The 25,066-nt window shown below is 44.0% G+C and overlaps 3 protein-coding genes across 3 annotated transcripts in view; all 3 read left to right on the top strand.

The window, feature by feature from the left end:
- LOC134860892 (collagen alpha-1(XXVIII) chain-like) overlaps positions 1–12,759 on the top strand; it is a 28,478-nt gene extending 15,719 nt beyond the window's left edge. Inside the window, exons 17-38 of the mRNA XM_063877764.1 lie at positions 3,313–3,381; positions 4,056–4,124; positions 4,562–4,630; positions 4,726–4,794; positions 4,873–4,944; positions 5,394–5,462; positions 5,585–5,656; positions 5,761–5,829; positions 5,969–6,037; positions 6,424–6,492; positions 6,881–6,949; positions 7,270–7,338; positions 8,501–8,569; positions 8,670–8,738; positions 8,832–8,912; positions 9,075–9,110; positions 9,221–9,257; positions 9,421–9,978; positions 10,104–10,354; positions 10,428–10,608; positions 11,524–11,717; positions 11,867–12,759. Coding sequence (XP_063733834.1) covers positions 3,313–3,381; positions 4,056–4,124; positions 4,562–4,630; positions 4,726–4,794; positions 4,873–4,944; positions 5,394–5,462; positions 5,585–5,656; positions 5,761–5,829; positions 5,969–6,037; positions 6,424–6,492; positions 6,881–6,949; positions 7,270–7,338; positions 8,501–8,569; positions 8,670–8,738; positions 8,832–8,912; positions 9,075–9,110; positions 9,221–9,257; positions 9,421–9,978; positions 10,104–10,354; positions 10,428–10,608; positions 11,524–11,711 — 2,304 coding nt within the window. The 3' untranslated portion in view covers positions 11,712–11,717; positions 11,867–12,759. The remainder of the gene's footprint in view (positions 1–3,312; positions 3,382–4,055; positions 4,125–4,561; positions 4,631–4,725; positions 4,795–4,872; positions 4,945–5,393; positions 5,463–5,584; positions 5,657–5,760; positions 5,830–5,968; positions 6,038–6,423; positions 6,493–6,880; positions 6,950–7,269; positions 7,339–8,500; positions 8,570–8,669; positions 8,739–8,831; positions 8,913–9,074; positions 9,111–9,220; positions 9,258–9,420; positions 9,979–10,103; positions 10,355–10,427; positions 10,609–11,523; positions 11,718–11,866) is intronic.
- A 2,196-nt stretch (positions 12,760–14,955) lies between these two features.
- Positions 14,956–19,580, top strand: LOC134860904 (kelch-like protein 41b). The gene is made up of 6 exons (XM_063877785.1): positions 14,956–16,181; positions 16,717–16,874; positions 17,237–17,344; positions 18,363–18,548; positions 18,963–19,109; positions 19,192–19,580. Exons 1-6 carry the CDS (start codon positions 15,072–15,074, stop codon positions 19,301–19,303), a joined length of 1,821 nt encoding a protein of 606 aa, XP_063733855.1. The 5' UTR covers positions 14,956–15,071; the 3' UTR covers positions 19,304–19,580.
- A 1,588-nt stretch (positions 19,581–21,168) lies between these two features.
- Positions 21,169–24,170, top strand: LOC134860908 (2-oxoglutarate receptor 1-like). Its single transcript, XM_063877789.1, has 2 exons — positions 21,169–21,393; positions 22,472–24,170. The coding sequence occupies exons 1-2, from the start codon at positions 21,373–21,375 to the stop codon at positions 23,486–23,488; spliced, it is 1,038 nt and encodes a 345-aa protein (XP_063733859.1). The 5' UTR covers positions 21,169–21,372; the 3' UTR covers positions 23,489–24,170.
- The last annotated feature ends 896 nt before the right edge of the window (positions 24,171–25,066 follow it).

The raw sequence follows: 25,066 nt of genomic DNA, 5'->3' as shown, positions 1-25,066 counted from the left end.
GGCTACAGATTTAAGGGTGTAATGACAGACAAAGACACCGGGTATAGTTATCAAGACATGTGCAGTTCCATAAACTCACATATTGTACAGCGGTGCAGTATGGCTCCCATTACCTCGCGGTACGATCCGGCCCATTGATCGTCCCCGCTGAGGACACGCCGGCGCACAGCAGCAGATGCGCTGATGAGACGGGAAGATAGCCAGGACACCTTGTGATGTGACAGTGTGAGTGACTCATGGAGAGAGGAAAGAATGAGTCTGTTCCTGCGTCTGCCTCCCCTCAGGATGCACACACACACACACACACACACACACGGGGATACACACAGGTGCACACATTCTCTCAATCCAAAAGTTAGTTCTGTTCCTTCTCACAGATTAATCTATTTTATTGAGTAAATTCAATAACAGTTTAGGATGTGTCCATTACCCAGTTCAGGGTCCTTCCTTTACAAATATTTATCCGTTCTCTTCGTCTTGTGAGCGCAACCTTTCCCACACAGATACTGTCAATTAACAAGGTCATTAATGTGCTTTCTACTGCCACCCACTGGCATGGAAGATTATGTAATCGCTGAGCCAGCCACTTCATTGAAGGCACAGGCGCTCAACCGTGGGTGAAATAAGTGTGACACTGTGGTTGAAAATCACTGCCTTAGAAACGTGTTGCTTGTTTTCTGTATTCTACAACTGCGGCATCCTGCAGACATTTTTAGGCCTGAAAGATAAGGCTATCAGGTGGTTTCCCTAACCTTTTGAAGTACTGAAACACTATTACATAACTACACGAGTGAAATTAACACAAGATATTAAATAGAAAAATAGAAAATTGGTTGTGACTTATGGATCCAAACTATCAATATATTACGCAACAGCTACCTGCTGTTTTCTACTCCAGGTTATACAGTGACTTGAGATGAGGATATATGTAGTTAAAAACATGTGCAGCAGTGTCATCATTCAGAAGTCCAAATCAAAAACTTGCTTATCTACAGAACTATGTGGAAAACAAAAAGAAATGAAGATGGACTTTCCCTTTATCGTGCTATTGATGTCTGTGTGTGTTCGTTTTCCTGCAGCTGTTAAAAATTGCCTAACAGTTTTCCCATATGCTTTTTTAACTTCTTTTTTGATATTTTGAAACATGTGCCCGAAGCCAAATCGGCCCCATGAGTGAACAAACAAAAGAGCGTAACTCTTTGTTCTTTTGATAAATGCAGACAGTTAAATGAAGCGATATTAAGTTAATGGAATGTCTTGAGGTCATGACAGATGTAATCACTTTTGGCTACAGGATGTCACAACACTGCTGTGGCTTTACATCAGAAGGCACTATAATTCAGGATTCTTTTTTCCACTTCTCCCGTCTAATTTATCATTTTAAAACATTCCTCTAAATGGGTAACGGCTATTTCCACTCCCGAGCAGGAGGGTGGGGCGGCTCCTTCTTTTCCTCATCAGGAGATTTAGCCGCGGCCTCGCAGGTGGCTTTCTTGTTGTGCACACGGCGTGTCTCGACAGGCTGCAGACTCACAGGAGCTCTGCAGCTAGCTAACCCTTTTCCACTTCATTAGCACCTCGGCTCCTGTGTCAAAATGAGAGACTTATGACAATAAATCTATACTTTTTAACGCTGCAATGCAAATGCAGCAATATATGCTTATCAGGGTACTTCTGCGTCTGCCACGGTTTTCCTGTAGTCCTTCCGTGACCTTTGTAAACAGGGCAATGTAACTTCAAATGTAAAGAAGTACGGTACTAGTAAATATGACAGGTAGATCTCGAGCTAAAGTTGGCAAACATTAAATATCGCTGTGAAAAGAAAGGACGTATCTTGTCACATGATTTTATAGCTTGAGGAGGAAGCCCAGCTAAGTCCAACCTCATGTGCTGCATGCTACGACTGTCTTATAAAACTTATACTGAACCTGCAGGAAAACACCTTGGCAGACATAAAAGCATCGTGTCATCTGGAACTGTAAGATGAGCTCATTCTAACAACGAGCTTTCTGGATTTTATTGTCATGTGCGTTACAGAGAAGCACAATAAAACCTAATCCCAGGCCCCCTCCAGCAATATGAGTTCTCGTTGCGCTTTTTGGGGTTTTCCCTTTCCTGTAGTGTGTTATTTAGGTTTTTGTGCATGTAAACGGTCTGCAAACGCTAAAATCCCCAAGTAACACTCGAGCTTGTATTGGCCGGCGCTTCAACACATTGTACGTGATAGGCCAAGGGATTTGGGTATAAGCTCCATGAAGTGTGCATTCCTTCGTCCAGCAAAGCCACTCCATCTGCGTGTTGTAGTCTTTAGGGAGTCAGGATCACAATCTAAAGCATGCTGATATTAGCATGTTGCTCAAAGCACCATCTGTATTGCATAGCAGCTTCAATACAGATGTGCGAACATGGTTTCTATACTGAGGGGCTTAAACCGCCGCAGTTAACTTATGCAGAAGGTTGAAGAAATCACAATATAATACATATTTCTAGGATGTACATCCCCTTAGGCAATGAATAGTAAAGCAGCCCGGCTCTAGAGATGCTTTACATCAGTTTATAAAGCAGTTGTCAAACATCCAAAGACGGGAGAAAAACATTTTGGGTTGCAGGGGTCTCTGAAGTCAGATGTGAGGCTTGTAATAACTCACAGAGGCTTTGAAGGGCTTTGTGTTGCTTTCTGTGGTTGCAGTGTGCAGAAACATTTACTCACACTCAGTGCCAGAACCGTCTGACAGGGAAATGTGTCCGTGTGATACTGTGTCTGTAAACAGGGCTGTCCATCAACCGCAGCCAAAGCTTGACATGAAGACGTCAACACAGGGAGCAATTTAAAAGAGGAATGTTTTACCCAAACATCCATCAGGCACACATTTGGCTTCTATAATGTGCTGTGTGACTATGTGTACCTGGAAACTCATCAGATTACTTGAGAATTTCTTGTGGTCTCCCCAATATCCTTCATGTGCTCTATCTATGGTAGCACATTTTGGGGGAAAAACTGACCCTGAAGTTAACATAGTAAGGGCTGCTTCAACAATCAAAGGAGGCAACAATGGGATTTTGTCTTTTGGATTACAGATGATCAAAGAAAATGGGATCTGTGGGACCTTTACACGTGTTGTTCAGCAGGATCATTTCAGCTCATATTTACACATGTATTATTCTCATAGCAAAAATGCAAATCTGTAGAAGTAAAAGGCTTGTGTGTGTGTGTGTGTGTGTGTGTGTGTGTGTGTGTGTGTGTGTGTGTGTGTGTGTGTGTGTGTGTGTGTGTGTGTGTGTGTGTGTGTGTGTGTGTGTGTGTGTTCACAGGGCGAGCGAGGCTTGGACGGGCCGCGGGGGCTCAGAGGACAGCCGGGCGCTGGAATCAAAGGAGGCAAGGTAGAGTAGGCTGTAAATAAGACGCCTTCACAGGGGCATGGAGATAAAGACGGAGTCCCGCTGTGAAGAAAGCTGCCGGCTGGTCGATAACAGCGAGTTATATATGAGGTCACATTCTACAGGTGATGAATCAGGGCTAGAGCCTGGACAGTGTAGGAGGAGAGCAGCTGTGGGAAACAGAGCACAGAAAGGTGTCCCCTCTACCTCTGTTAGCTCACAGACGTCGCTGGGAGGACATGAGTTGATTTCAATTGTGTTTAAAGTTACACAACTCCCCTTATGTCACTGGGATATGACCTTAACATTAAAGAATGAGTGAAACCCCGGAAAGAAGGTGTGTCTTTTTAAACGTAAGTGTTTTCCTGCATCCCATCGTGCTGACAGTTTTACTGCAGCCTCGTGGTGGAGTTCATCACACATAATTGCAATGTCTTCGTATGGTAATGACAAAAAGGGCCTACAGGCTGTGTCAGTTACATGTGACATGCAAATTTCATCAGGAGATGCGTGAGAAAGATTTTACTGCTTTACAGTAAACACAAATGTGAAGAATGTTTACAGCTGTGTGCTCTCCACATGCTATACATCATGAAGTTGACATTTGATGCACTGTAATACCATCAACACTACAAGCTGCTGCCATCATTAACCTCCATTCTGATCCAAACCTGCAGGGGGATTTCGGCCCCCCGGGTCTTCCAGGGCCACTCGGCCTCCCAGGAGTTGGCATACAGGGCGAGAAGGCAAGTGCTTTAATGAAAGACTGAATACAAATTGTCGGGAAAGGGAAGGGGTATTTTGCTTTTTAGGTGTCCTCTTTCCTCTAGTGTTTGTATAGGTTTCTGTGCATGTAAAGGGTCTGCAAAGGCTAAAATCCCCAAGTATGTAATGCATAAGTTGCACAACTGTTTCCCTAATATCATAACACAAGTTCAGGGCTGTCAGGAGTGGACACTAACTGTATATAATTTACTCAGGTACTATACTTGACACTTTTAGTTTTTCTCTCCACTACAGTTCAGAGGGAATGACTGTATATTTTACTGATAGCTTAAAATAGTTGTCTTTCATTCATTTCTGAGCTCAACTTAAACTATCTTGTATTCGCACAGGTCCTTAGCCGTCCAAAGAGGTAGTTTTTGTTTGATCTTTTTATAACTGCATCCATTTATCCTTACAGGGTGTGGAAGGACCAAGGGGGCCATCGGGGAGCAGAGGCCCCGCAGGAGAGGGCTTTCCTGGATCCAAGGTTTGTCTATTATAACCCTGTGGTTCAGTTTGATGCGCACTCAAGGAGTAGTATTCAGCCTAAGATAAGAGCTATAATAGGATGTTGTCACACAGGGGGACCAGGGTTTGCCGGGCGAGCTTGGTGCCACAGGAGAGAGAGGGGCCGGAGACCCTGGAGCGAAGGTGAGTCACAGTTCAAGTCAACAGCAACTTTAATGTCCTGGTTCATACCCTGACACGGAGCCATGATTGTGTCCTCAGGGGGAGCCGGGATCTACAGGGCTGTCCGGTCTGCCGGGTCTGCCAGGGGAGGACGGAGCCCCGGGACAGAAGGTAGGGTTAGGACACCAGGGAAGAAAATGTGATTCATTGTCTCCGTTGTCCTCCTGGATGTTTCAAATCTGCCGACTTCGGTGTTCTCAACTGTGAAACTAAAGACCTTTGACTCACTATAACATAACTTATAACTTTATATAATAAATGTTTATCATTTTGGTTTTAACAAGATATTTTCTTACCAGTTTGAACGTTTTTTCCTCCTGGCTTCACGCTGCATGATGGATTGTTTCCGGTACATGTATGTAATTCAATATCCTCAAAACAGCAGGAAGCTCTGCAGTCCACGAATCATGCAATTCACATTATTATCGACCCTGTAGGAAATGACTCCAGTCTTATTATTTCACATTTTGCCTTATCGATCCAACCAGTATCACTGTAATCTGTTTTCTCCAAAATCAAACCTGTGAAAGTCCAATATTAAAACCTGTCTGTGTGTTCAGGGTGAGCCAGGACCCACAGGTTTCAGGGGGTTGGAGGGCGCCCCTGGAATCGGCACCCAGGGTGAGAAGGTAAAAAAAAGGGACATTTCCTGCTCACACTTTTGCATTTCTTGCACTTTGCTGACCTGCATATAATAAGTAAATTCACAGCTATCGTATTAGTAAGTGTATTCCCAACTGTGGTCTTTCAGGGCGACCAAGGCCAGAGAGGAATCCGGGGCCTGACTGGGCCCCCCGGCATTGCTGGACCCTCAGGACCAAAGGTGAGGAGCTGTTAGCTTCATTAGCAATAATTACTTTAGTATTTGCATTGAGACCCTGGTATGATGAGAAAAGATAATTGATGATTTGCATTAATCTGCATCAGGGAGAACCAGGGGCGCAGGGCAGGGGGGGCTCACCTGGGCCCCCAGGACGCTTCATCTCTGGGCCAAAGGTAACACAATCTACTGCAGTAACAAAAGAAAAGTGTGGATTTTTCAAACCCAGTTTAAATGTTTTCAGAAATACAGTGCGGTAAGACAACACTGTCTTAAACGGTCTGTCTAAATAATAATTGCTAACGTGGGTTCCAGGGTGATTTCGGCCCGAGTGGTCCTCCTGGTCCGATTGGCGAGACTGGCTACGGACTTCCTGGTCCAAAGGTAACGCTCAGTGTGAACATCTGTTCTGAAACACAAGGTGTACTGTTGGAAAACACTTAGGGCATGATGTCATAGCTAAACACTCTGCACATATTGGAAATGATCAATTATACATTTATTCGCCGATCTGGCAGCAGCATCCAGGCAGAACAAAGGGGATGATGGGAAAAATGAGAAGCGTACATCCTGTCGTGCTGAACTGGATGTTTCAGGCATACGTTGTAGATTCAACCCTCCCCTGTTTTTCACTGCACAACCCTTACTCACCATACAGCAGCACGGAGAGCAGCACATGTGCCCGTTTACCTCCACATTCCTTCCTCTTCTTTGAACATGGATCTGTAAATCACTTTGTATCCTGGATGATTGAATGATTTGTTCTGCAGGGGGACCGCGGAGACTCGGGCCCTTCAGGTCCATTCGGTCCCAAAGGAGACGGCTTTCCCGGGCCTGCGGTGAGGAGCTAAAATCCACACTGACATTCCCAATTCTCCACTCATAAATCCATCTGTCTTCACATTACATTAAGTCAGCTGTACATCTATCTTTGCCCTCCCTTAATGTAGTTATCGGTTCAAGACGTATATTAACATTTACTACCAAAAGTTACGGTAGCTGACCCTCATTCTCCTCAATTTAGACCATAAAGAGCTGACACATGGGGCTAATACAAAGCATCGGAATAACTGTGGGGCCGGTAGCGGTATGTGGTCGCTGGAGATTTAAAGGGATGGTTCAACATAGTGGAGATTGATACCAAAAATGAAGCCAACAGTATCTTATCCTAGCGCCATCTCTAACAGTAATGTGGTTTAATATTGTCTTCTACCTCCATGTTGCTAGGGCCCTCCTGGTCTGCCTGGACTTCCTGGAGAACCCGGACAGGAAGGAGTGGGCATCCCTGGAGCAAAGGTGAGAAAAAATGATGTTTGTAAACGTAGTGCAAGTTGGGGACTAATGGGAGAGCGTGATGAATTGGACTTTTTAAAACAAATGGTTCGTTAGGAGGAAGATAAGGAGCGTAATATATTGTGCTAACACTTTGGCGAAATGAACCTCTGCAGTGAAAGCAATTGTCAAAGATCAATGTGAAAGTTTGTGGAGTGAAGTGAAGGCTGTGGTCATTTGTTGGAGAAAACTAATTAAAGGCAAATATTTTACCCAGGAGTTCATTTATTTGATGGATTTTAAATTGCTGTGTTGTAAGTGTTCACATATCTCCTCTCCTGCAGGGGGATGTTGGTTTCCGAGGGTTGCCAGGTTTGCCAGGACCTCCAGGCGAAGGCCTCCAAGGACCTCCGGTACCGCAGCACTTTTGTTCCTTTCAGATTTGACAGTTTTTTTAATTAAAATGATTTCCATTTCGACTTTTCATCCACCTCTTTTAAAAAGTCATAAGAGCTTGTTTGTGTTCTGTTTCTGCTAAAGTGAGGCAAGGCCAACACTGCAGTGTGCTTACTTATGCAGAAACCCTGCTGTAATTGTATTTGACATACAACCAACTGGGTAAATTTAGTCATATTCTCTGAGGAATTACATCTTTGCCGTAGTCAGGGAGTTCCAGATTGAAAGAAAAAATGTTCCCCAACCCAGGGGTCTTATATATTGTGCAGCTGACAGTTCATTTGTTCAGGGCATTTGTCATGATTCTCCCCGCAGCCCTCTGACACATTAATGCAGAGAGGGAATCTCCACAGACATATGTGTCTGATGAGAAACAGGCCTCACTGCAGTTACACCCAGCACCCGTCCCTGTAGGCTGAGAGCCGTGTTCCTGCAGGTCCGAGGATCCACAGTCATGCAGCGCTAGGCACCATTTAATCGACGCCTCAACTCAGCTCTGAAACAGAAGCCAGCTCTTAAGAGAAGGAAATCCCAACGTTTATTAGACACCATTCATTATTTGGTACCTTTTTCCCCTTATTTCCTGATTCATGTCTGAATGAATGATCCTGTGTTGATTGGAGGTTATGAAGTTTCAACTGGTGTTGTGTCATTGTGAGGGCAATAGACATTTGTTTAGGAACAGGATCTCAGGCTTCTTACAGCTGAAATCTGGGGAATCAGTACCAGTTTATTTTACAATGGTTCAAGAAAGAGAAATATTGGTTACAGATGATACATGGCTGCTCTGGCCTCTAACACACTCAAACAAGTTCAAAAAGCACACAGTGGAGTGTTGCCCGCATGCAACTGAAGCCAGTTTAAATGTCCTTTGACTACAAATGTTTGTTGTACCTTACCCATTCTGAAACTAACCGTTGAGTCTGTTTACTCTTTAGGTAAATATGTACTGAGCACATAAAGCGCGCATAAATTAAGTGACAAGCAGGGTAATGTGCCACCTGTGGATTCTGCTCAGGACTGGGCATTAGAAAGAATGCAGTTTTAATGCTGGGGGACTTAAGGACAATACAATAAGTCCATCTTTATACAACCCTCAATGTGTCCTCTGTTCTGCAGGGTAACGCTGGGCGACTGGGTCCTTCAGGGCCAACCGGGCCACAAGGACAAGGAGTTCAGGGACCAAAGGTAAGCCATTTCTTCGTCCTTAGAAAATACATGTATGTTTAATCTGAGAGTTCTCTAACTACCATGCACACAGAGAGGTTAACTCATGTGTGTTTTTCAGGGTGAACAGGGGTCCCAGGGTGTGACAGGACCGAGGGGGATGCCTGGAGAAGGCTTTCCTGGAGCTAAAGTGAGTCACCATGTTGTCCAGGACCACTGATTGTGGGTTTCTATGCGTTATGAGTTCTGACCGCTGACATTATGCTTTTCTAATGTGTGACAGGGTGACCGTGGCTCTTCAGGGGAGAGGGGGCTGAAGGGAATCAAAGGAGAGCTGGGAGACGCTGGAACCGCAGGGGAGCCTGTGAGTGAGCCTCACTATCCTTTCATATGTCCATTTACTCTGACTGCTTTAAGAGAGTTATTGTCATCCTTTTTAGCACGTCTTGTCTGGTACATGTCATTTTACATGTGTAGAAACTCTGCAAATGTTAGAGCATTATAGCTACTCTTTGTTTCATCTCAGGGCCGCTCTGGTGTCAAAGGTGAAGCAGGCCTTACGGTGAGTCTCTACTTTCTTCTATAAAAGTAAAGGATGAATGACTCGGTCGAACACTGAAATTCAGTTGATTTTATTCCTCCACTCACACTGCACTGGCGTTTTTGTTTCAGAGAGACGACATCATTCGGATGATCAAAGAGATCTGTGGTAAAGCATCTTTCCCATTTATTTCTCACGTCTCAGTATTGAATAACCACACAGATGAAGTTTTGAATCGGAGCCACTGTTTGATCTTATCTGTAAATCATTAGCTCTGATTCCACAGAATGAACACTTCCTCCATGATCTCATTATGTTGATGTGCTTCCAGGATGTGGAATCAAGTGTAAGGAGAGGCCCATGGAGCTGGTGTTCGTCATCGACAGCTCAGAGAGCGTTGGCCCGGAAAACTATGAGATCATCAAGGACTTTGTGGCGGCGCTGGTGGACCGCGTCACGGTCGGCCGCAACGCCACCAGGATCGGGCTGGTGCTGTACAGCCTGGAGGTGAAGCTGGTGTTCAACCTTGCTCGCTACAACACCAAGCAGGATATCAAGCAGGCCATCAGGAACATCCCGTACATGGGAGAGGGCACTTATACCGGCACAGCCATCCGTAAAGCCACCCAGGACGCCTTCTACAGTTCCCGTGCGGGAGTCAGCAAAGTGGCCATCGTGATCACTGACGGGCAGACGGACAAGCGGGAGCCGGTGAAGCTGGATATAGCCGTACGAGAAGCTCACGCCGCCAATATTGAGATGTTCGCTCTGGGGATTGTGAACACCTCGGACCCAACGCAGGTCGAATTCATGAGAGAGCTCAATCTGATCGCCTCTGACCCCGACACCGAGCACATGTTCCTCATTGACGACTTCAACACTCTGCCTGGTGAGAGAAATGTTTCTTCGTAGGTGTGTCAGTGTTATATTCCTCCCCAGAGCCATGCTGCTGTTATATCCCAATAGGTGTACAATCTGTACCTCTGACCTCTCCTCTCTGTGTCTTTGTCTCAGCGCTGGAATCCAAGTTGGTCAGCCAGTTCTGTGAGGACGAGAATGGAGCCCTGATATACAACAGAATAACAAATGGCTACAATGGCCATGGAAACAATGGATACAGGAATGGCAACAACGGGAACTACGCCATCGGGGGATACGCGTTCAGGCCTGCTACTGAGCAGCAGGTTCTGAACGGCCGCAACACCGGCACCAACACTGGAGTCCGGGTGGACACCGTACAGCAGGGCAGCAAAGGATCCAGCACAGTAAGGAACTTAACTCTTTAATTATATTTAATCAATATTATAAAGCTGTTAACTCTGGTTTCGTCCCTATCAGGGAGGAGGAGGGCAGTTTGTGTTGACTGGAATCGAGCGTGGGGACACATTTAACCGCAACACCTCAGAGAGAGAGGACTCCTCCAGTACAAGAGGCTCCTCATCTTCATCTTCTTCCTCAAGAAAAACCATATCAACCTCGAGTGTATCCATAGAGCACGTTAAGCCAGCTCTTCCCAAAGGTACAGATTGTTTTCCATCATTTTCTTTTTATAACCAGTGCATGCAGAGACACGCGACTAACATAGCTGTGCGCAAACAGAGAGCCGGCGTCCAAAACAATTATTTGTAATTACAGAAAATCACTAGCAACAAAAGAAAACAAGTGTAGCAACTTCCTGCCAATGACTAAATAAATCAGCCCTTCATTATATTCAATAATAATCAAACATATTTGTGTGATTACATAGAAATGGCACCACATTTGTACCTCTGAAAAGTTAAGAGTGAGATGCATTTGTAAAGATGAGAAGTGCAACTAGACTATAATTACAGACATGACATTGTATGTTTCGTTCCCTGGCCGTTCGTGATACAGTCACTCTGGAACTAATTTCCAAGTGAGCAGATATCTTCTATGGCTCTCCTCTAAATCATTGGTCCAGATAACTTTTAACTGCTGTTCAGCAAGCTCCTCCTGACACAGAAATCACAGAGAAAGGCGGAGATATAACTAATACCCAGACTTCAGAAAAGCTCATCTGTTGCACGAAGCAGAAGGAGTGATTTACCGGGGTCCTGCAAGCTCCCGACACACATTTGAAGAAAACCACCGTGTACGATGTGTGTGCCGCACCAGAACAAAACATATTCTAGACTCAAGTCATGTTAATGTTTAAAAAACCAGGACAGTGGTCTGTGTGTGTGTGTGTGTGTGTGTGTGTGTGTGTCCTACTGTATGTAGGTGAGTGGGGGGGCCTCGGGGCATGTCTGTACCTAATCTGCACATGATGCATGTGGTAGCAGGGACTCTGCGGTTATGTTAAAGCCTTCTGATTGACACTCTCAGTAATGAGGTCTACAGGTGAGGAGCAGGGAGGCCAATTATTTCTGATGCAGTGAGGAGGATTTCCTAAACTCTGCTCCTCTTTCTGCAGAGCGCGCACCGCTGGACCCCCGCTGCGGCCTGGTTCTGGACCAGGGCACGTGTCGAGACTATAACATCCGCTGGTACTACGATAAGCAGGCCAACGCCTGCGCACAGTTCTGGTACGGAGGCTGCAACGGGAACAAGAACCGCTTCGACACGGAGGACGAGTGCAAAAGGACGTGTGTGATCGTCTGATATCTGGTGATTCATCCCTTCAATGTTAACCACATTCATGCCCCTCACACCTAGCCACTCAGACAGAGAGAGTGAATTCCTCAGCTGTAATGAAGACATAAGAATTCTATTGGATCGAAATGTTCCAAGTACTGACGTTTATGTTTTTTTTCTAGGATGCTGAGTGAAGGCATCTGCCAGACATCTGCTGTAGGAGGGGCAGCTAACACCAGCTATTTTTCATAGGGTTATGTCGTTTCTGCATAATCCACTTACACTGATGTCCCTGTAACAATTCTGTCTTTGTGTCTCCTCCTGTTTAAATAATAGTAGAATCATCTTCCTCTTATTACAGTGAAAGAAATCCCATTTTCACAGATACCTCCGTTGTTTTTATCCCGGCATCTAACGCAGGAGATACTCCAGCGCTCCTACTCAGGAATACAGATGAGCTTTCACTGTGTGTGTTCTTTTTCCAGGGATCCCCACTCCTCTCGGACATGATCATGTTTGTGAGGGCTGCAAAGATTGTGAAAAAAATGACTGACCAGTAAATCCTCTGGTACCTTGTCAGTGTCAGAATCAGAAATCAATATGTAGCCATTTTTTAACTCAAAAGCATCAACGCAGGTCCTTTTTAGTGCATAATCACAAGAGCCAATAACACACAAATGAAGCCTCTCATTACTTATCTCAATAAAATGTATTTTGTCCTTTTATAAGTATATATATAAATGACTGATGCTCTGTAACTTCATGGAATAACTGTGCATTTGAATGTGTTTTATTTTTGGAATTTAAATGTGATTTGTTTGTGTTTTTGATACTTATTACTGCTTATAATTGTCAAAGCAGTAAACTGATGGACACACACACACACACAGACACACACACACTGCCCTCTACTGGGTAACACATGCTCATGTCAGTGCAGTGTTACTACAGTGCATCATACTCTCCCTGTACTTCCATTGCTGTTTTGTCACTATATTACCCGTCTGTTCTGTATGAATCCATTGTACCGTCACATGGTCAACATTTGATGTCAAACATTCTTAATAAATCTGATCCAAACTAATCCAGTCTTGCCATAGCAACACATTCGTATTAAGGGGCCGTATCACAATTATTTGATATGCATTTATCTTGATGTTGAGTGGCTGTTTTATAATCCGATCAGTTCTGTGCATGCTTTTTCAGTTCATGGACTGTTAGCTAAACTGCAACCAACCAAGACCCTGAAGGTAAGTATATTATTTTCCCTTTAAACAAAATTGTTGCACTGCTCATTTAAATTGTCCTCTCAATGCCGTACATCTCATTAAATCACAGCCATTCTACAATTGATCCAACACACACAGCATATATTCAATGCAGAAGTGCATAGATCAACGTATTACATTTGAAGTATGTATTGTTTATCTCAGCTCAAATAGATAATGTTGGTTAAACAGGATGTGTTAATTGGTCCACAGTGAATTTGGCAACCAATAGTAACACTGATGTTGTGGTTTTTAATGTTGAATCCATGTACAGTGCCTTGAACTGTGTAACTGTGTAACGAACATCACCCTGTGATGGAGTGAATGGATATGGATCGTAATGACTCTCGTATGGTCTTGACTCTTAAAATATTAAGGGTAAAGAGTTGTGATTAATATTTGAACGGTTGTTGTTTGGTTTTAGTTAGTGGTCCAAAGGAGGTGGATTTTTCCTCAACAGCAACATACAGTAGGGTTCACCTCAATCATTTGCATACAGTCCCTTAACATATTACAAGAATCAATACTAGAAAGCGTTTCTTCACCCATCACACAATCTGCTCTCCCCTTCTGCTTAAATTACCCGTTAGACACTCCTTGACAAGTGGCGTAGTCTGATCTATCTTTAGTGCTGCCCACGGGAGAAATGTTACCTAACTCTACACACTCCTCAAACTTCATCAGGCCACAGAAACAAGACTCGACAAAAGAAGATCCTATTGATCCAGACACATCAGTAATGGCCTTTTTACCATTTTGTTCTCAAATGCATGTCTGTAAGCAAATTGACACCATTTCTTTTTGAGAAGAAAGAAAACTGACTAAACATTTTCAGCACACACATTGATTGAGGTTTGTTTCAAAAGCTTTAACTGCAGAGCAACACACACACACACACACACACACACATACATACACACACACAGAGACTCACACACACACAACCAAACAGCTCGAACCCCCAGAGGAAAAAGGAAGACTCATGCTGATTGGTGGACAGCACTGCGTGTGTGTCTGTGTGGCTCTCACCTGTTTTTTGCACACAGCTGCTACACACAAACTTTTCTGGTCCATTTTTAGCACAATGTTAGTGTGCTGTTCAATCTCACTGAGATAATGCCCTGCTGTGATAAGATAAGAAAAAATGAGAGCAGACTTTGTTTTGACTTTGTTTGTCTCTTTCAGGAACTGTAGCAAATCATTCAGCGAAAGAACACACTGTGAATTGAGAGAAGGGAGTAGGAAAGGAAAATTAAAGGGTAAGAAATAAGATATTATGAAGTAAAAGCAGACCACATATGAACATGACTTTACAAAGTAGGCGATCTGGGGATTCTGACTGAAATGTTAGTTACTTTACTCTGATTTTAATGTCGAAACACCATTTAGATCAGTCTTTATTCAAGAAACATACCAGATTTTCTGATTCAAATGTAGTTTCTGCTGCTTTTCTTTGTTATGATTGCAAATGGAAATGTTGGGGGGGTTTGAAATGTTGGTTGATTGAACAACATGGTAAATTAGGCTTTGAGATAATAAATAAAAGTAAAGTAATTATAATTAAATGAGTGGTTGGAATTGTATCCGTGACAGTAATAGGGACATAATTATGGATACTGACAGTCTTGGTTGCTCAGTCTTAGACTTCATCAGTAGTGTTTCAGACTGAATAAATGAATGACTAAAAATGAAATGATGATCTCGTATCATATATTTTTGAAAGTGACAACCCCCCTGGTCATATGTGCAGCTTGTGGCGAGCTATTCGAGGGTTTTGACAGCATTGTCTCCACTCTTAGCCGGCCACATGACACTTTGGGAGCTGAATCATGGTGGCAGATCTCCAGCCTGAGCAGCCAGTTGCTTCTTTCAGTCTGTGACAGCAGCTGCTCGGGCCGAGGCCTGCAGTGCTCCGTGATTTGGCCCAGTCAGATTCCACTAAGGTTCAAGCAAGCAGGGGGCAGAGGGAGCTATATTTAGAGGGGGACGGGATTAAATTGCAGGGTCTTCACTCAGGGACCCTTTTCTCTGCTCTTCCTTTTCCAGCCAGGACCGACTGCCAAAAGGACCTGTGGCCACCGTCTCCTTCCTCTCTCCACAGACCCCCTCGTGACACACCATGGACCCCGACGCCATCAAGGAAGAGCTGCGCCTGTTCCAGAGCACCCTGCTTCAGGATGGGCTGAAGGAGCTGCTTAACGAGAACAAGTTTGTGGACTGCACCCTGAAGGTAGGCGACCGAAGCTTCCCCTGCCATCGGCTCATCATGGCCGCCTGCAGCCCTTACTTCAGGGACGTGTTTTTCACAGAGGACGGGAAGGAGGTGGAGAACACCAAGGAGGTCGTCCTGGAGGAAGTCAATCCTTCCATCCTGGATATGGTCATTCAGTACCTCTACTCGGCTGAGATTGACCTCACCGATGACAACGTCCAGGATATAATTGCTGTGGCCAACAGATTCCAGATCCCTTCTGTGTTCACGGTCTGTGTAAACTACCTTCTCAAGAAGTTGTCTCTGGGAAACTGCTTGGCTATCTTCAGGATGGGTCTGGTGATCAGCTGTCCGAGACTCGCCGTGGCGGCACGCAACTACATCGCAGACCGCTTCGAACTCCTTTACAAAGAAGAGGAGTTCCTCAAGCTTGCGGCCCACGAACTGTTCGCAGTCATTGGGGGAGACTCACTGAATGTGGCGAAGGAGGAGCTTGTGTTTGAGGCGGTCATGGCGTGGGTACGTTATGACAAAGAGCGAGTCAAGGTCCTGAAGGATGCTTTCAACTGCATCCGTTTCCGCCTGCTGCCGGAGAAGTACTTCAAAGAAAAGGTAGAGTCCGATGATATCATCAAGGCGGACCCAGAGCTCCAGGAGACGCTCCAGGTCATCAAGGACGCCTTCAAGGGAAAACTTCCAGAGACACCCAAGAAGAAGGAGGGGGAGCAGGGTGCTGGCGTGGAAGGAGAGGAGGAGGATGAGAGCCCCTTCCCAGGCTTCCTGAACGACAACCAAAGACAAGGCATGTACGGACGTGAATTCATCGTGATGATCAATGATACCGCGGCGGTGGCGTATGATGTCAACGAGAACGAGTGTTTCCTGGCGGCCATGTCGGAGCAGGTGCCACGTAACCACGTCAGCCTGGCGTCACAGAAGAACCAGCTCTACGTCATTGGAGGACTGTTTGTGGACGAGGAAAACAAAGATCTACCCCTCCAGTGTTACTTCTACTTGGTAACCAGGCTTTTCTTTCATTTGATACTTAAATGTATCACTCCCTTAGGAAATCGTAGGAAATGATTTGACACTTTGGGAAATATTCATATTCACTTTCTGGCATCGATTTAGAAAACACTGCTGTCTTATCTAGGAGTTAAAATAATACCAAGCTGGTAGACTGCTTGCTTAGCTGACTAAAAATACTGGTAGCATGGCTGGGTCAAGCTACAACTTTAATTCTGCTTTAAGAAATGATTGTGTTTAACTTTCTTTAGAGCGGGGCTAGCTATTTCCCCCTTCCACCAGTCTTTGTGCTAATCTAAGCTAACCACCTGCTGGCTATACTTACTAATTACCGTACAGACATGATGTTAGCGTTACAATGCAGTTAGCGTAAGCTCACAAACAGTTAGTGTGTACCCCTTAAAATGATATTGTAATAGGGTTTGATAAAGGACTCTAATTCCTACATTTTACAGAGTATTCAGTGTGTGGATTCATTCCTGTCAGCCAATGGGTGCTAAGAGGTTATTTCAATGTGTTTTCACAGTTGGATCCCCTCATATCTGAGTGGGTCGCCCTTCCACCCATGCCCTCTCCAAGATGCCTCTTCAACATCGGAGAGAGCGACAACCTGCTGTTCGCCGTGGCAGGAAAAGACCTCCAGACCAACGAGTCGCTGGACTCTGTCATGTGCTTCGATACTGAGTCAGTTGTGAAGCATTATTTCCCCTCCTCTTGTCTCTAGTTCTCACCACTTTTCTGAGTTTTCAGGCGATAATTAACTTTAGAGAGTGAACAATATTGAATCCTTTGAAAATATACATATGGTGTTAATGTTTTATAACGTCGTGTTTTGTTGTGATCTCACCTACTTAATTGGTTTCTTCAATAATCAAAGTGCTTTTTTTCTTGAGTTTATAATTAGGGTAACTTTTAATCTTCATCACAAAAACAGATTTATTTTGCTCGGTTAAAATCACCCATGTTAGGATTAAGCATTTGGAATTAGGAGCAGCGTAATATCAACGCACTTCTAAAAAGTATTATTTTAAATGTGAATTTTTCAGAAAGATGAAGTGGAGTGAAACCAAAAAGCTTCCTCTGAAGATCCACGGCCATGCTGTCATCTCCCACAAAGGACTGGTCTACTGCATTGGTGGAAAGACAGACGACAAGTGAGTATATTTGTGTGTGTGTGTGGGTGGGTGTGTGGGTGTGACCTTACTGTGAGCCGCAGCTGTTTGTGGTCCATCATTCTGCCAGACTGCAGGGCTGCATGGCACTACATTCATAGACAACAATTAGCCGGCTACAGAGTAATCTATGTGAGATATTACCATAATAGAAAATAATGATCCTGTTGGTGATTAATGTGCGGGGATAAAAGGCTCTGCAGAACCACTGAACTCAACATGTCTGTAATCTCAGCTGCAGCAGTGACACATGAGCAGCTAACAAGGAGGGCTGAGGATTTAAATAATAAGCTAGTGCGTACAGTAATACTCTTTTTAAATATCCACAAGTCTGAAAAGAAACTCCAAATGTACAAAGATAGACCCTTAAATATACCAAGCTATAACATAAGTACAGTCATAAATTCCCAACCAGCAGAAGAAAGCATAGAAGTCATGTAAAGATGTACAACTGAGGCTGTTCGCTCCAGTTTTCATTTCAATCCTGACCTTTTCCAATCATTTATATAATTTGGGGCACTCCAAAAAAGAGCAGATGAATCCTGTCCTGAAAACAATTAGAGCAGCAGCTAATGATTAACTTCCTTATGGATTAATCTGTGGATAGTTTTCTAGTTGAATCCATTACCTGTTTCGTCTGTGAAATGTCAGTGACCTGGCTTTTTGTTCCAACCCACTAAATGTAACTCAGTACGTTTTATTTAGTTGTGTTTTCATGAGTTCTAGATGGAAGTGGCAAGTTTCCATGACTTTGGGTCTGTAGATATTTCAGGAGTAACTGTTTACCTGCTGACTGTTGATGCAGTTTCCCATAAATATAGAACTCAGTGACTGCCTGATGAAGGCTTCATACTGAAACACACTTTCAGTCCATTATAGAGAGGACATGAGGACACAGTTTCATCACTATTTACTGGAATGTCCCATTTTAGACACTTGAAAAATCACATTTACAAAGAATGAATTCAAAATAAGCCTCATCTCCTACTCTTCTCCCCAGCAAAGCCCTGAGCAAGGTGTTTGTGTACAACCACAAGCAGGCAGAGTGGAGGGAGATGGCGTCCATGAAGACCCCCAGAGCCATGTTCGGGTCTGTCATCCACAACAACCAGATCGTGGTGGCTGGAGGAGTCAACGAGGAGGGTCTCACCGCTTCATGTGAAGCCTACGACTTCGCAACAAACAAGTACGATTCGGGCTGAGACTGAAATGATATACGTTTTCCACAGACTCATTTCTCTCAGAACCAACACGTAATATGGAGCCAAACTTCAAGGGGTATTTTAACTTATGATTACATTTCTGGGCAATAAACCATTTAGCTTGTTAGCTAGCTCGTTAGGCCAAATTAATGAATGTATTAGCCTCTTGTAGGTGGATTCAGGGAAACACTACTATTCAAGCAAGACATCTGAAAACAATTGATCTAGATTGATATCATGTATTTAAGACTGTCTTCTTTATTTCTTGAGAACTGAGCTTTTTGGGCTTCAAAATACCACACCTTACCTTATCCCAGCTAACAAAAAATCTAATGAAATGTCTCCATGGTATCGCTCCATCTCACACTTGACCTTCTCCTCATGGTGTTTCTCCTCAGGTGGGAGCCCTTCACAGAGTTCCCCCAGGAGAGGAGCTCTGCCAACCTGCTGAGTAACGGCGGCTCCCTGTACGCTGTGGGCGGCTTCGCCATGGTTCAGAACGAGAACAAGGAGGTAGCTCCCACAGAGGTCACTGATGTCTGGCAGTAAGTCTTCTCAAGTAATGGGAGCGGAGGTGACGTGTTTTTGTTGGTTGCATCTGGAGATTTAACTCTGTTGTCTTGTTAGGTACGAGGAGGATAAGAAGCAGTGGAGCGGGATGCTGAGGGAGATGCGCTACGCTGCCGGCTCCTCCTGTGTGTCCATGAGCCTCAACGCTGCCAGGATGCCCAAACTGTAGACAGAATCACCCTCTTTCTTTTCAACCTCCTGACACCCGCTTCCTCCCCCAGCGCTGCCTCCGAGGCGTCTCATCCTTCTGTGTGAAGAGAGTTGACCTTTGGCATTCATTTTTCTCAGATGATTTTTATCTGTACTATAAACACTCGGTTTTCTTCAAAGACTGCACCATCCCCACAGTATTAAAACAAAAAGACGTCATAATTAAGATTGATCTATAGAACTCTGTTTACACCATTTCTAGCATTTCTTTTGTAAAATAAACATTTGTAAACTTCTGCTTCTTTTTCTGATTCTGTGTGATCTACAGAGAAGTGGCATGACAGAGACACGTCGAGGGAGCGAGAGAGGATGTATATTTGTAGCTCATTTGTAGTTTCAGGTAAACAAAGAAGTGGATCTGGGTTAATGGCAGGTGAAGTGTTGACATTTAAACACTGCAAAATAATCTTCAAACGTGTCACACCTTCATTTGTGTCAGCATGTCCATGAGTTACTTCACTGCATGTTCGAGAAATGGAAACATCAAGCGTGAGTGGAAAAGTTAAGGTATGTCTACGCACTTTCTCCTCACACTGTAATACGTCACACTGACTCATTGTCATAGCAGAGTTTACCACTTACACAACCAGGTAATGGCACAGGGGGTTGAAGGATTTCACACCACAGTTAAACAATCATTTTCAGTGACTGGTGAGGCTGTAGGATATATAGTTTGACTTTCTTCTGCCTTGTATGACTGAAATTCTAACTGCTGGTCTGTGCTTGAAACTCGAATGAAAGTGAGGCTAGTTAGTTAGGTTTAGGTTAGCTGGAAGTAAGAGCTTCTTTCTCTCAAATCCACTGTCAATACACATTATCAGGAGAGCCTCATCAATATTTGATTATCATCCACCTGTGCTGTGCCCCTCAGCTCCATGTGGCATTTTAGCGTCTTTTAGCTCGTTGTTCGGTCCAGTCTGCCGATCCCAACAAGGTCAGTGGCATACAAAATCAAAAAACAGCCACAAGTAGCAGCCCAGCAGAGTGGTAATTGGCCCTGGTGCAAGATCTTTTTTGTTAAGGCTCATAAACTAAATCAATCTCCATGCTGTCGTTGAATGGCAACTGTAGGACACTACTCAGAGAACTCCATGAATGAATTAGAGAAGGGGTTCCCAAACGTTTTCCTTAAGGAACCCTTTTGCTTGATCAAACTGGAGATCCCTTAAGATATTTTACATCTAAACTAAAAGTGCAGTTGGCGACCCCCCCCATTATGGTTGGGATGTCCTGCATGACAGGGTTCCCTTACAATAATAACCTGCAGGGGCCGATGAATGCTTCGTGATATTTTCAGCGTTACGCATCAGTGGTATTAATACACTGTTTTTAGTATTCATGGTTCTAATGAAATATAGGGCAGCTGTACAAAATGGTCTGAGAAATGATTAACAGATCCCGTGTATTTCTACTTACCAGGTTAAGACTAATGTTATTCCACTTTGCAAGAGAACAAAGTACTGTTGAACTTTCAGAATATCTGATTTTATTCTCACCGTTTAAACTTTGTTGCTCATTTATTTTTCGCCTGACACCCTTCCTTGGAATTTGCACGGTCACACGGATGACCCTGTTGTTTAATTCCTTTCCCACATTTTGCTAAACTTCCTTATTACTTTTATGAGAAACCAAGGTCTGTCCGTGCCAAATTTAGTAATGTAAGTAATGACATGCCTTTAAGAAGTAACAACTCCTCTAATAACATTCCTGAGGTTATTCATCCGAACAAAAGGTGCACTGGAGTGTTTAACTCATCTGTGTTGCCAGACTTGTTTTCCTGTTGTCAGCAAATTCCCCTGAAACCTGACCAGTGTAAGTACAGCAACCCTTGAGCTTTATCAGCTCAAGCATGCAACAAGGAAGCCAGTGCAGATGGTTCAAGGTAAAGCACACAACAGTGGGCTTAAAACTAAACCGGAGTTCCCCCCTTGTGAAGAAGGGATGAAGGGAAGAGGAGCGAGTGGGAGGGGGAGTGACAGAGGGATGGATAAGAAAACATAACACGCCGAAGGCTTGGAGTGAGCACTGATGAGGACACTGTCACTAAAAGTGAGTAGATGCATCTGTTTTTCAACCTTTATTTCTGTATGCATTTCAGCACACAGCTGGATAAATCTCACCTTATAGAATTTGTATTTGTTACCAAAGTCTAATTGTTTAATGAGTACAAGTCTTGCCTTGTGAGATCTGAGTGTACATGCCGTGTGTAAATAACACCAGGCAAGTGTCCTCACTTCTGTAATGAGAGCAGATTGAATTTACTGCATTACAGAAAGCTGCCATCAAGCCAGCATGCCACAGGCACCGTCAAATCCTGAGCGGCTTTCACAAACCACTGTTTGCAGAGGAAGGAAGAAGCTGTTGTTTGTTTCTTTCCCACTGAGTTTACTTTATTATGTGTTTCTTTCCTAGTCTGCTCGCCTCTGGGTTTGTGTGTGTGACTTCTTGTAGTAATTACCAATGAGTTTCTGACAGCTGAGGGAAAGGGAATGGGGATGTGTTCGCTGCCTATGTGTTTTCTCCTCAACAACATATAATAGGATTCAGCTGAATATGATTTAGAAAAAATAAGGATTTGTCATGCTTGAAACCCCCATTACAAATGGGCACAAAAGTATAATTTGTTCAGCATATTTGGAGACATTAAAGTTGCACACACTGAATCAAATGACTATTATCTGCAGGTGTGACTCATTGTTTTGGTTTTATAGCCCCCAGGAGCATTATTTTGGGGTATTCTCATCACTCTCACATTAAAAAATTCCCAGAAATCAAATGTCAAATTTGCGACAAGCAGCTAAAAGAAGTTGAGCATTAAGCAGGTCCCACATATTTTAACAGGGGATTTGTTAGTTGGATCTTTTAGTTGAGTTTGAGTTTAATCACCAGCAATTCCGATCTCATTTATTGAGCGTCTGTTTGTACCAAAGAGCAAGTCAAACTAGACGGGCACTAGTTCTAAATATGTCAAATATCCGTCCAGTTTCCGGATAAGCTCCAAAATGAAATGGACATTGTGGTTCCTTCTTGGCCCATGATAGACTCTTCCAAATGTAATGAAGATTTGGAAAAACTTTGTGCTGTGTTTTTGTATAATTTTAACGTGGTTATCAAAATCTTTCCACAGTCAACAGCAATGTCAGCCAGCGTCCTCTACTACGGGGAACATCACAACTGCACCGATGTGGACAGACTGATGAAGCGCTACTACCTGCCGGTCTGCTACAGCATCATCTTTGTCGTGGGCCTGGTCGGCAACATTACGTGCATTAGCATTTACCTGACCAAGCTGCGTCCCTGGAAGAGCAGCAGCATTATCATGGTCAACCTGGCACTGACTGACCTCCTGTACGTCCTCAGCCTACCCTTCCTGGTCTACTACTATAACAACGGGGATTCGTGGACCCTTGGTGATTTCATGTGCCGCTTTGTGCGCTTTGGTTTTCATTTCAACCTGTACGGGAGCATCCTCTTCCTGACGTGTCTGGCAGTTTTCCGTTACATGGTGGTGATTCAGCCTCTGAGGGCAGCACAGGTGCAGCAGAAGGTTTGGGGAATCATCGCGTGCACAGCCGTCTGGACCATCACTGCTGCCGAAATCACACCGATATTGACGGTGATATCCTTGGAGGAACGCAACAACAAGACCTACTGCTTGGACTTTGCTAGCGCCATAGCTGTCCAGGTGTGGTGGTACGGCTGGCTGCTCACTGCAATCGGATTCCTACTCCCCCTTGCGGTGGTATGCATGTGTTACATCGGTATAGTAAAGCAGTTAGCGAAAGGGCCCTCCACGTCCAGTCCGTTTAGGAAGCGCGCGCGGCGTGTGACCGTGTTGATCCTGGTGGTGTTTGTGGTGTGCTTCATGCCGTATCACATCTTGCGTATTTTGCGGATACAAACTAGAACCACGGAAGAGACGTCGTGCATGATGGAGCGCATCGTGCATGCAGCGTATATTATCTCCAGGCCTCTGGCTGGTGTCAACACGTTTTTTAACCTGGCTCTGTACACTCTGTCAGGGGATACGTTTAGGCGGGCCTTCATCAGCACCTTTTACCGAGAAAACTGGCTGACAAAGGCCAGGTCAGTGCTCCACCTCACCATCATCAGCAAGGCAGCCCCTGACACGCAAGCTGCGTGAATGACCTCTGACTGACCCCTGACTGTCCAACACCACAGTTCACTTCCATCTCTTTTGTGGAACGACTTTAAGTCTTCTGACTCAGACGCGATGCCGGGAAAGCTGCATGATCTCCATTGTATGCTTCCCAGACACAATAAATAGTTTCTTATGCCAGCGCCTGAAATGTAAATAAGATAAAGATAAGATTAAAGCTGATAGAAGTGCATGTAAAGGGTTTACAAGTGTGAGTATAATTTACAGGCGAGATGATGTCATACATTGTTTGTTCATAAAACCAGGAAGTGAGTTAGCATTCCTAGGCTGGGGTTTCCTGTCATCACGTTAATAATTTATATAGAGATAGTCCTTTTTGTTTTATTTATGTGAAGTACACTGAATTGCTCCTGTAAATGGAATGTATAGAAATGCTGTTTTGCTAACTTGCTATTGTTATTTCCTGTCACTTCCCCCTGGTTTATTGTGTGTTGATACCGTATGTAGTTTGTCTTTGTTTTTACACCTATGTGTCTTAACCATGAAGCTGTCTTATGTTTCAAAGACTACACAGTTTTAACTTCATGAATAACAAGTGTTCCTAGTTTAAAAGTCATACAGGTGTGTGGGACTATGGATTATTATATTGTGTTTGTATTTGTTGTTCAGTTCAAAAGATTAAAATGTGTTTTAATGCAACTCTTCACTTTGTTTGTTGAGGTCCCTTCTGTATCAATGATTGAGCTTGTTTTTCTCTTTCTGCCTCAGTGTCCGACACTTGTCATAGAGATAGGCCTGCTATCGTCCATATGCTTTGCTGTTGTTCTTGCTAACAGTGTGTTAAATGATTTTATAGCCCGACAACGCTTCCTGCCGCTACTGATCTGTGAAAGACTCGGAGCTGTCTGAGCACTTGAACTCAGAAGCATTCAGCTTCCCCGTTAGCTAAAGAGGCAGGCCGCTCATCTTCTGCTCCATGCTGCCGTACAGAGGACACCGTGGACAGAAGAACAACAAGGTTGCTATCTCAAAATGTTTAGGACGAAATCTTTGAAAACAAAAATGTGTTTGTGATCATCTATGTCAAACCTCCCGGAACAAATCCCCCCTGTCAACACAGAGACATCTGTAGATAAAGAGGCTATTTGTCTATCACTGCTTTATCTTGAAGCCATATGTCATATCCTGCTTTGTGGTTCATATCACAAAACAATTAGCAAGCTGTGCAAACATCAAACTTTTCATATCAGACGGCTTTAATGTAACATGTCCAGGTGTTTTTCACATTCGTGTGCTTCCGTACACATCATTATCAGTCTTATATAATGTTAATCTTCCTCTGTTGCATGCTGTGCGAGTAGAATGGACACTGCGGCTGGGGATGGAGTGGCTATTTTGGTCTGTGGACATAGTCATTTCCTTTCCTGCCTCCTGACTGATCTCCTCCTCATCTTTATTTTCCGTCTCACGAACAGAAGCGTCTGCATGGGGCGTTCAGGAAGTGGAAGCAATTTTCTAGAGGCACAGTATATAACTCATTCTAACATTTCATGTAAGGGATTGTTTGTCTCGTTTGTAAGATTATGAAGAGCAGGGAGCCAA

The sequence above is a fragment of the Eleginops maclovinus genome, chromosome 24, assembly GCF_036324505.1.
Source record: "Eleginops maclovinus isolate JMC-PN-2008 ecotype Puerto Natales chromosome 24, JC_Emac_rtc_rv5, whole genome shotgun sequence".
Classification (NCBI taxonomy): domain Eukaryota; kingdom Metazoa; phylum Chordata; class Actinopteri; order Perciformes; family Eleginopidae; genus Eleginops; species Eleginops maclovinus.
Note: the sequence above shows the minus strand (reverse complement) of the source record. Positions and strands in the feature narration are given on the sequence as shown.

Bases quoted from the DNA above. Each gene is read 5' to 3' on its own strand.
- LOC134860904 (XM_063877785.1), top strand. From the start codon at position 15,072: ATGGACCCCGACGCCATCAAGGAAGAGCTGCGCCTGTTCCAGAGCACC. The intron at 18,549-18,962 runs GTACGATTCGGG...GTTTCTCCTCAG, and splicing joins TACGACTTCGCAACAAACAA to GTGGGAGCCCTTCACAGAGT. The intron at 19,110-19,191 runs GTAAGTCTTCTC...TTGTCTTGTTAG, and splicing joins GAGGTCACTGATGTCTGGCA to GTACGAGGAGGATAAGAAGC.
- LOC134860908 (XM_063877789.1), top strand. From the start codon at position 21,373: ATGAGGACACTGTCACTAAAA. The intron at 21,394-22,471 runs GTGAGTAGATGC...ATCTTTCCACAG, and splicing joins TGAGGACACTGTCACTAAAA to TCAACAGCAATGTCAGCCAG.